The sequence below is a fragment of the Sorex araneus genome, chromosome 6 (assembly GCF_027595985.1).
Source record: "Sorex araneus isolate mSorAra2 chromosome 6, mSorAra2.pri, whole genome shotgun sequence".
In the NCBI taxonomy this organism is placed as follows: domain Eukaryota; kingdom Metazoa; phylum Chordata; class Mammalia; order Eulipotyphla; family Soricidae; genus Sorex; species Sorex araneus.
The window spans coordinates 167438126-167449589 of NC_073307.1; the positions used below are offsets into that span (position 1 = coordinate 167438126).

At 65.7% G+C, this 11464-nt stretch overlaps 1 protein-coding gene across 1 annotated transcript in view; it reads right to left on the bottom strand.

Moving 5' to 3' along the window:
- Nucleotides 1-10615, bottom strand: part of KCNQ1 (potassium voltage-gated channel subfamily Q member 1) — a 159448-nt gene extending 148833 nt beyond the window's left edge. The window contains exon 1 of the mRNA XM_004603110.2: nucleotides 10366-10615. Coding sequence (XP_004603167.2) covers nucleotides 10366-10533 — 168 coding nt within the window. The 5' untranslated portion in view covers nucleotides 10534-10615. The remainder of the gene's footprint in view (nucleotides 1-10365) is intronic.
- Between the last annotated feature and the right edge of the window lie 849 nt (nucleotides 10616-11464).

Sequence of the window (11464 nt, forward strand, 5' to 3'; positions counted from 1 at the left end):
TGGAACACGGAAACCGCGGGTCACGGAATGGCCTCGCCACACGGCGGCAACACGCAGCCCGGGAGCCGAGACGCCAGCACCGGGAAACTCACTGCGGCGGCGACAAGCCCCCACCCCCACTGCGCCTCGCGATTCCAGAAGGTTCCGGGAGAGACTAGGGGAGCGGCTGTGGCCGCCACGTGCTCCGCGCGGCGCCCGTGTTGCGACACCCGTGGGAAAGAGCAGAACCGAGTCGGCGCAGCCTCGCCGACGTCCCCGGGACTGCGGGCGCGCGGGATGCCGGGCAGCCGGGCCCAGGGTCTCGGCTCCCTCCACCCCTGCACCGCCCAGGAAACCCGCCTCGGGACGGGCCCCAGGCCCACAGCGCCGGGAAACCACGCGACTCCGGGGACGGCCGTGGGGTCTCCCTACGGAGCTCAGGCCGCAGCAGCCCCTGGGGGGGCACGCGGGAGACCCCGCTCTCCCCGGGCCCGTCTGGGAAAGCGTCGGCGCCACAGAGCAGGGGAGGGGGCGGGGACCCCGGGGACACGCCGGGCCCCCGGACGAGCACTGGAGCGTGGAGGCGGCCAGGAGATGCCGGGGGGACGTGCTCAGGAGCACACGGGACACTCAGGCCCGCTCAAGGCCCTGGCCGGGGCCTCCTGTGCGGGGCGGGGGAGAGCGGCCGGCCGGAGGACACGGCTCCTGAGAGAAGCCAGGCGCGGCCTCGCGGATGCCTGCAGCATGACGTGCGGGCGGGCCCGCGGCCATGGGGCTGGGGGCCATCCGCGACGGCCAGGTGCTCGGCTGCAGGCTGCCAAGGGGCACGGAGGCCTGCCGGAATGTTCTGGAGCCGGACAGCAGGCTGCCTCGCACGGTGGGAAAGAGCGAGAGGCCCCGGGGCCCGGCTGCGCCCGGGGGGCCGGCAGGGGGCCTGGGAGACGCAGACCCCCACCTCCCGGACACACCAGCACGGCCGAGCCACGTCCACGGAGGCCTCCGGAACACAGCCGGCCTGAGTCAGGCCTGGCCCCGAGCGGGTCTGCAGGCCCGGGCCCCTGCAGGCCGGCAGGAAGGAAGCCCGGGCACCCACCAGCTGGACTCAGGCACTGAGGCAGGCAGGAGTGGGCAGGGGCAGGGGCAAGGCGGGCCCAGGAGCACCCAGGGCAGAGCAGAGGTCAGGGCGGCGGCCCTGAGGCGGGCGCTTGAGCCCCCCCCCCTTTGTGAACATGTGAGAAACCCACGGCCAAGGTCAGGAGGGCACAAGCTGCTGCAGTCGGGGACACAGTCTTCGGGCCCAGGGGGCAACTCGGCCCAATTCTCCAGATTCTGGAGCACGCGGCCACCAACGCAGCCACGGGCACCGCCAGCCCCGGGCCAGACAAAGACTCCCAGTGACACCACCCAAGGTCTGAAGCAGCCGCTCGCCACGGGGGGGCTGCACTCCCGCCCCCACCGCAATCTCACACAGTCTCTTTTACTGAAGTATTTTTGATAATGCCATTAGCCATTGTGTTGTAATAAGCGACAACATGAAATGACCTTGTGCCTACGGGGGTTGGGGGACGCTGGTGGCGGGACTCGTGCTGGGACCCTGAATGCCTGAGGCAGCCCCGGGATGGGCAGCTCGGTGAGTGCCGGGTCGAAAGGAAAGAAAACGTTAAAAAAGAACCACTGGAGCCAGTGTGGCCGGGAGCCCGGGCCCGCTGTGAGGGAGGCCCGTCCCTCTGTCCGTCTGTGATCGAGGCCCCCGTGGCCCGTGGATCCAGGCCGGTCTCCCCAAGGACGTGGTGGGGGCGGGTGGGACGGCCAGGGCGGAGGCCGCGAGCCACTCGGTCCCACTGGTGTAGACGGGAGTGTGGACGGCCTCGGGCTCAGAGTAGGACAAACCGGCCCCTGTGCCCACGCCCCATGAGGCCACTGCTGACCCCCATCTCCCCTACCGCAGGAGCCCAGCCCCGAGCCCTCTGACCCCTCCATCCCCGTGACACCCCCAGGGGCCCCAAGCATGGGCCCTGGACAGGCCCAGAGACGGGCCCCGGGCTGACACGCACTTCACACGGGCAGAAGCGGAGCCCCAAAAGGGGGTGAGGGGGTGCCCACACCCCGTCCGAGCCTGAGTGCCCCACACTGTGCCCGAGCCGGGCCTGAGGCGTCCTCCCGGGCCTTCTGGGCACCCGGGCTTATCCCCCAGGCCACCGGCCCAGGCACGAGAGCGCTCAGTGCCCCAGGGCTGCAGGCTGCGTGTGCTGGTGCCACCCGTGTGTGGGTACATGGGTGCATGTGTGCCTGCGTGTGCTCGCTGTACACACATGTGTATGCATGCATGTGCAAGTGTGAGGCATGTGCTGCTGTGTGTCTGCCCGAGCGTGTGGCCCGCGTCCTATCCATGTCTCCACGGCTGCCTGGGGCCCGGGGCCGTGTGTGGGCCCCGGGGCCCCCTCAAGCCTCACCGGCAGCTTTCCAACGGGGCTGCGGCCGTGCAGGCGGGAAAGGGGGTGGGGGCGCAGGAGGGGCTGCCCAGGCGGGCCGGGCGCGGGCATGAGCCGCGGGCGGGCGGGGGGCACGGGGCCCCACCAGCACGCACGCATGCCGCGCCAGCTGTCCCGGCAGCTGCGGGGACCCGCCGAGCCCGGCCGGGGCCCCTCTCAGGCCCCGAGGGCTGCAGCTGCCGGACCCACGGCCACACCCGGCCCCCCGACGACCCCCAGGCACCCAGGAGGCACGCAGCACAGGGCAGCCCCCCACGGCCCAGGGGTCGTCAGCTGCCCTGGGCTCAGAGTGAGGCTGCCCAGCTGCTGGGCCGAGACGCGCCCGCCCCCGCCCCCGCCCCACCGCGCTGACTTTTGTCCGGGCCAGGAGCTCATCTCGCGGCTAAGCGGAGCCCCCCGCGCGCCCCGGCGCCAGCAGCTGCTGAGTCAGCACAATCTCGCGGGAGCAGCAGGGAGGGGCCGGGAGGGGGGCGGGGACCACCCGGACACCTGTGAGGGGGGAGACCAGCAACCGCACACACACACTCACACACACACAGTCACACACACACACACACTCACACACACTCACACACACACACACTCATGCACACACACACGTTTCACACTCATGCATGCTCATACACACTCGTGCACACACATGCTCACATACACACGCTCACACACACTCATGCACTCTCACACACACAATCACACATGATCCCCCACACACTCATACACAATAACACACATGATCCCATACACATGCAACACATGCTCACACAATCACACATGATCCTACACCTACATGCCCATACTCACACATGGCATGTACACACATGATCCCCACACATGTAGACACACACGCTCACACACTGCTCATACATACACTGACGGACACGCCTGAACCTGCACACGTGTATGTGTTTGTACATGTCCCCGTTTGTGCACATATGAGTACGCCTATGTACACAGAGCACATGCAGCCACGCACGGCCCTAGCCCTAGCCCAGCCCCCGGAGCCCCGTGTTCCTCCGTCCCCCACGTCTGTATCTCAGCGGCCCCCTCCAGGCCATGACCCACAGGGCAGGGCCCTGGGTGGGGACAGCCCGGCAACCACTGGGGCCTGGTGGGCCCCAGCTGCTTCCTGCAGGAGCCTGAGCACAGGGACACCCCACGGGAGGGGGGGCCGGGGCGGCAGGAAGCCAGCGAGGCCGAGGCCGAGGCCGGTCTCTGCTGCCAGGGGCGGGAGAACGACCCTCACCCAGGCCCGCGTAGGGCCAAGAGGCAGAGACCAGCGCCCGGTGGGAGGAGCCCAGGGGCAGGGGTCGCCAGGCGGGAGGGGGACGGGGCGAGGGGTCAGCCGTGAGCAGCGCTGCCCCCTCACTGGGGAAGAAGCCAGGAAGCGCTGCGGGGACCGGGGGGCGCGAGGCCGTCTGCCGGGGTGGGGAGAAGCCACAGTGATGACATCATCCCCGCCTCGGCCCACGGGGGCTCCCGACCCCGGCCCGGGACAGCTCCCCTCCCTCCCCACAGCGCGGGGCCCAGCCCACTCGGCCTGCCCGTGTGCGACTGTGGGTGTCTGTGTGTCTGTCTGTGTGTGACTGTGTGTCTGTGTGTGATTGTGTGTCTGTGTGTGTCTGTGTGTCTGTGTCTGTTTATGTCTGTGTGTCTGCATGTGTCTGTGTGTCTGTGTCTGTGTGTCTGTGTGTGACTGTGTGACTGTATGTGACTGTGTTTCTGTGTGTGTGACTGTGTGTGACTGTGTGTATCTGTGTGTGACCGTGTGTCTGTGTGACTGTATGTGACTGTGTTTCTGTGTGTGTGACTGTGTGTGACTGTGTATCTGTGTGTGACCATGTGTCTGTGTGACTGTGTGACTGTGCTTCTGTGTGTGTATGTGTCTGTGTGTGACTCTGTGTGACTGTGTTTCTGTGTGTGTATGTGTCTGTGTGTGACTCTGTGTGACTGTGTTTGTGTGTCTGTGTGTCTGTGTGTGACTGTGTGTCTGTGTGTATCTGTGTGTGCCAGTGTGTGTCTGTGTGTGTTCTGTGTCTGTGTGACTATCTGCATGTGTTGGTGTGTGTCTGTGTGTGTGGCTGTGTGTCTCTGTGTGTGACTGTGTGTGTGTCTATGTGTGTGTCTGTGTGTGACTGTGTGTCTCTGTGTGTGCCGATGTGTGTCTGTGTGTGTTCTGTGTCTGTGTGACTGTCTGCATGTGTTGGTGTGTGTCTGTGTGTCTGTGTGTGACTGTGTGTCTGTGTGTATGACTGTGTGTGTGTCTATGTGTGACTGTGTGTGTTCTGTGTCTGTTTCTCTGTGTGCTTCTGTGTTTCTTGAATCTGTGTCTGTATGTGCCTGTGTGTGTGTGCGTGTGCTGGAGTCTGTGTGTCTGGGACTGTGGTGTGAGAGAGAAACGGGCCCCTCATGTGGCCTGAACAGGCCTCTGGGTATAGGGGGCCCAGGACAGCCACCCCAGACCTGGGAGGGACACGGGGACCGGATACACGGAGACACACACAGACACACAAACACACACAGACACACAGACACACAAACACATACACAGACACACAAACGCACACACAGACACACAAACACGTACACACAGAGAGGCACAGCACACACACGATCACGCACGCAAACACACATACACACGGGCTCGCACGTGACCGCAGCAGATGCAGCCGCTCACAGGCACACAGCTGTGCACACACGACTTCCTCTGGAGCGAGGGGCCCAGCCGGGGGCCCCCCCGGGAGCCCCCAGGGCCCCTGCCCGGGCTTCCTCCCCCGCCTCCCCACTGCATCCCGCGCCCGGCACTCAGGCTGTCCGGGGGCGGGGGGCGCCGCCAGGACGCCACGTAGCAGGAGGGGAGCGGGCGGCTCTTTCCGCCGTCCTACGTGGAGCTGCCCGAGCCCCCGCGCCAGCCCTCCTGGCCCCTCTGGGGCTCCGGCTGCGGTTGGACGCGCCTGGGCGGCCGCCAGCCCCGCCGGCATCCCGCGGGCAGCAGCGCCGCCTGGTGTCCGCGCGCAGCACTGCGCCCCGCCGGCTGCGGCCTTCCCACACCCACGCCAGCCCCCGCGGCCCGCCGCCCCCAGCAGCCCTGCGCCCCCGTTTTCCAGCCCTACCTGACCAGCCCTGAAGGCCCCGCCCAGGGGGACCCCGCGCGCTGCACGCCCAGGTCCCCCCCAACTCTGGACGCTCCCTGTCCCACGCCACCTCAGTCTCCGGGCCAGCCAGTGCGGGGTGTAAAGGCTGTCCCCATTTTGCAGCTGGGGAAACTGAGGCCCAGGCCCTGGGGCACAAGGGCTGTCTCAGGGGCGGCTCTGGGCACGGGGCTCGAAGGACAAACATGTAAAGATTCGGCCGGCCCTGCCAGGGGTACCCGGCACCTACCAGGGCCTACTGAGTACGAAGGGTGTCGGGGGGCGGGGGGGGGGTCGCTGGCAGGCCAAGCACGGCCTGGTTCAGACTGAAGCCGCCTGAGCACTGTGCACAGAGAATCCCCAGAGGAAGAGCCACAGGGCAGAGCACAGGGCTGGGGCAGAGACACGGGCAGCAGCGGGGACGGGCCAGGGGCTGCACGGGCACTGCAGGCCCGCCCGGGAGCTTCAGCAGGCCGCACCAAGCACGGGACTGCCACGCGAAGGAGGGCCCCCACCTCTGCAGGACACAGCCCAGGGGCCCGGCAGGGGGCAGGAAGGGGGCCGGAAAGGCAGGGAAGCTGTTTGTTGGGGTCCATGCCAGTCCCCAAAGAAGCGGGTGCAAGACACCCCCTTGCTGCCCTGGGCAATCTACAATGAGCCGTCAATCATCTGAAGGAGAGCATGCAGTGTGGACATTGGCCACCAGAGGGCGAAAGAGCCTCAGAGATGCACGACCAGGGAAGGGGGAAGGATAGACAGGAGGGATGGAGGGGAGGGATGGAGGGGAGGGATAGAGGAGAGGGATAGAGGGAAGGACGGAGGGAAGGGGTGGAGGGAAGGGATGGAGGGAGGGGTGAAGGGAAGGGATGGAGGGAGGGATGGAGGGAGGGATGGAGGGAAGGGGTGGAGGGGAGGGGTAGAGGGAGGGATAGAGGGAGGGATGGAGGGGAGGGATGGAGGGAGAGGTGGAGGGATGGAGGGGAGGGATGGAGGGAGAGGTGGAGGGATGGAGGGGAGGGATGGAGGGAGAGGTGGAGGGGAGGGGTGAAGGAGAGGGTTGGAAGGGAGGGATGGAGGAAAGGATAGAGGGGAGGGATGGAGGGAGGGATGGAGGGATGGAGGGGAAGGATGGAGGGGAGGGGTGGAGGGAAGGATGGAGGGAGGGATGGAGGAGAGGGTTGGAAGGGAGGGATGGAGGGAAGGATGGAGGGAGGGATTGAGGGGAAGGATGGAGGGGAGGGGTGGAGGGGAGAGGTGGAGAGAGGAGTGGAGGGGAGGGATGGAGGAGAGCAATGTGGGTTGCCTACACCCACACAAACCTATACCTGCACCCAGCCACACACGCACGCACACACCCCTACGCCTGTACCTACACACCTATGCCGGCCCCCACACACACCTGCACATACCTATGTGGGCACACAAACACCTGCAAACACCTGGGCTGCTGCTCAGGGTCCGAGGGGCTGCCCCAGGTCCCCACTGTCATCCGGTGAGCTCCGGCCCACAGTCCCCTCCCGTGTGTGGAGCTGGACAGGTGACCAGGAGCAGCGGGTCCCCTGTGCCCACCCCCAGCCCGGGCTCGCAAGGAGAGGAGTGAGGACACGTCCACTCAGAGGGACGAGCCGGGCTCCGAGCCCAGGAGCGAGGCCTGGGGAGGCCTGGAGCGAGGGAGGGGGTCATGGGGTGTCCAGGGCCCAGCAGCTGGCGCTGCCCACAGGAAAAACAGACCTGGAACCCAGCAAGATGGACAGAGGGACAGGAGGACGGACAGGTGGACACATGAATAGATGAAGGGGTGAAGAAGATGGATGGACGGACACCCCTCCCCCCAGCATACTTCCACGGAGCACAGACTCCCTGGCCACCGCCAGTTCTGGACACCCACCCGCAGGCAGTGGGCACCCACGAGAGTAGCCGTCACCTGCAGACCCAGCAGTGATGGGAAATGTCCCGAAGGAAATCCCGGCTCCAGGCGAGCACGACTCTGTGGGCCGGGAGTCCTGCGGCAGCCTGCCGGGCAGTGGCCGAGGGCCAAGAGACACAGGCAGGGCCACCTAGGAATGACCACGAGAGGCCAGAGGCCCGAATATCAGGAGCCTCACCTCCCCAACAAGAAACCGGGCGGACACTCACACGCACGACAGCGTTCAGGCCTGCCCTGCTCCAAAGAACAGCACGGAGGGGACACGAAAGGGAACAAACGAAGTGACCACGTGTGGAAGCAGCGGAGGGGGGCACAGCGGGGTCTTAACAGACAAGGGAGGTGAGAGATTCAGTCCATCGAGGACCCACAGCCCAAAAATAACCTGCCATTCTCTGTCCATATGAACCCCACCGGGACTCGGACCCAACCTAACCCTAACCCAACCCTAACCCCAACCCCAATACTAACACTAACCCTAACCCTAACCCTGACTCCAACCCGACCTAACCCAAACCCTAACTCTAACCCTAACCCTAACCCTACCCTAACCCTAACCCTAACCCTAACCCTAACCCTAACTATAATCCTAACCCTAACCCTAACCCTAACCCTAACCCTAACCCTAACCCTAACCCTAACCCTAACCCTAACCCTAACCCTAAACCTAACCCTACCCTAACCTAACCCTAACCCTAACCCTAACACTACCCTAACCCTAACCCTAACCCTACCCTAACCCTAACCCTAACCCTAACTCTAACCCTAACCCTAACCCTAACTCTAACCCTAACCCTAACCCTACCCTAACCCTAACCCTAACCCTACCCTAACTCTAACCCTAACCCTACCCTAACCCTAACCCTAACCCTACCCTAACCCTAACCCTAACCCTAACCCTAACCCTAATCCTAACCCTAACCCTAACTCTAACCCTAACCCTAACCCTACCCTAACCCTAACCCTAACCCTAACCCTACCCTAACCCTAACCCTAACCCAAACTCTAACCTAAACCCCAACCTACCTCCAACCCCAACACTAGCCCAACCCTAACCTTAGCCCTGACCCCGACCTAAGCCCGCTATTGCCCGAACCCAACCCTAACCCCACCCCTAGCCCAGCCACAGCCCAACCCTAACGCTAACCTAAACTATGCCGAACCCCGTGCCGCCATCAGTCCCTGGACAGTAACCCTGTCATCCCGACCTCTGCCCTCCCCACTGCTGACCCCTGGTGCCACTGTTCTATGATCGAGTCCCCTACCATAGCCCCAAACGCACCCTAAACTTACTCCCTAACAGCCCTGCCTTGCCCCTAAACAGCCAGCTGCCCCCATATGCCCTCATAGCCCTACCTGTACCCCTAAACTGTAGCCCTCGCCCCAACCCTAACTGTGCCATAGCCCGGTCCCCAAATACCCACACAAACCACAACCCTAACCTAACAGTGGGTACCTCCAACTGAGCCAGGCCACAGCCCCTGACTTTAACTCACTGGTAATCATGACCCCTCACCCCTGCCTGGAGCTCTAACCCCTGGCGGACCCTGACTAAACCTTAGCCTCTAGCCACACACCCTAATTCGCGCCCAAACCCCAATCGAGCAAAGGAGAGCCCGGGAACCAGACCCCAGCCCTCTCCCAGGCAGCAGGGAAGGGCTGTCTGGGCCTGGCCAGAGACCCGCCTTTGAGTGATGATCCGGCTCAGGTGATGGGGCAGAGGACTGGGGTGAAAGTCCCCACACCACATGCCACAACAGGGGTGACACTGAGGCACGCAGCCCTGGGCCACACACATATCCATGCACACACACATATGCACGCAGCCCTGGGCCACACGCACATGCATGCACACATGCACACAGATGCACATAGCACTGGGCCACGTGCATATGCACACACATGCACACGTCACAGGCCACAGAGACATGCATGCACACACACATGCACGCATCGCTGGGCCACACACACGTACATGCACACATGCACACACACATTCACGTAGCACTGGGCCACATGCACACAACACATGCACGCATAGCTGGGCCACACACACATGCGTGCACACACACACGCACTCATCGCTGGCCACACACACATGCGTGCACACACACATGCACTCATCGATGGCCCACACAGACACGCATGCAACACACACACACACGCACGCACACGCACGCAGGGCTGGGTGCTCCCCGTCCTGGCCTCGAGGAGTGCCGGGAGCCTGGGCCGTGTGGGACAGAGACACCTGGGCCACGTCACAGGACTCTGCCTGCCAGGAGGACACACGCGGGCGGGAGGAGGGCCCGGCGTGGGCGGGAGGAGGCAGGTGTGGCCAGGCAGGTCACACTGGGGTCAGCAGGAAGCCGGGGCCAGGTGCGAGGTCACACGGGGTTGGGCACCGCGCTGCACGCAGGCGGCGTTGCTGGGGCTCTGCGTGGGGGAGATCCCGGCTCGGGGTGGTCTCGCCCCGCCCCCAGCTGGCAGGGACACCCTGGGAGGGAGCCCCACCCAGCACCCTGGCGCAGGACCCGGTCCAGCCCGCAGCCGAGAGCGGGGTCTGTGTCCTCAGGCCGGGCGCTTCTGTGGGGCGGGGGCACAGGCCGGGGGCAGCGGGAGGAGGATGGGGGCTGGGGGCGGCTGCTGCGCCCAGGAGTCAGCCCAGGCCACAGTGCAGGCTCCGTGGGGCCCTGCAGACAGAAGCCTCCTCCTCCAGAAAGTCCTCCCAGAATGCCCCCCATCTGACCATCCCCCCTGGAGAGCAGGTGTCCCCCACCTCCAGCGCCCCGTAGCAGGGCCCCCCGGAGGCCCTGGCACGGCCCCTCCCCGCGCAGCTACGTACCATCCAGAAGAGAGTGCCCGTGGCCAGCACCACGTACTGCTCGATGGTGGACAGCACGCTGAAGATGAGGCACACCAGGACGATGAGGAAGCTGTGGACAGACGGCGCCGGGGTCAGCGGGCCGTGCCCCGCCCAGCCGCCCGCTCCCGCACCGGCCGCCAGGGGCATCGCACGCGCTCGCCACGTGGGACACGCGTGGCCAGGCTCTGCGCTGAAGCTGCGGGGCTCCCCATGCCCGCCCCGGCCCGCTGGCCCCCTCTCGCCTAGCCCCAGCACCCGCCGGGCCACAGTCGTGCCCCTCAGACCCCCCCGCCCCCCATCTGGTGTGTCCAGACAGAGGGCCCGGCCAGGCCCAGGTCCACGGGGCCATCCTGCAGTGCAGGCCCCGGCTCCACGGCCGGACACTTGGCCCCAGGACCACGCGGGCCCAGCCCCGGGACTCCCCGTCAGGGGGCAGGGACCCCCCGCAGGACAGACAGACCCAGGGTGGGGGACAGAGGCCATCGCCCGCCCCGGATACCCCCTGTCCTGGGGACCGGCCCCTCCCGTGACGGCTCGTCCCTTGTGCCTGGACGCCTGACCCCGCCCCCTGGACCCCCGTCCCCTCTCCCTGGAGGCCTTCCTTGTGCTGTAGGCACACAGCATGTCCTTTGTCCCGGGAATGACGCTACCTGCTACCTGCGCCCCTTCCGCCGCCTCCTCCCTGTCCTTGGGCAGCCCCCGCCCGGCCCGCGCAGTCTGGCCCCCACACCCCCTGGCTGAGGAATGGGTGGGCGCCCCTGCCCGGCTTCCAGGACTCAGGGTGGGGTGGGGTGGGGTCCGCGGCTGCATCTGCGGGGGGGCAGCACCCCGCCCCACCCCCAGACAATGCCCTGCTTGTTTCCCGGGGCGCATGATGCCAGGGCTGGCCCGGGGACGCGGAATGTTATCGGTCATCACGGCTCCAGGTGCCAGCGGGGCAGGAATGCCCGGTGGTGCCAGGCAGTGCCCCCTGCCCCGCACGGAGCCCTGGGAGAGACGCGGGCTGCCAGGGTCCCGGGGCCGTGTCTGCGCGGCCGCCCCCACTGGAGTGTGCCTGGGCTTCCGGGGTGCCCTCGGC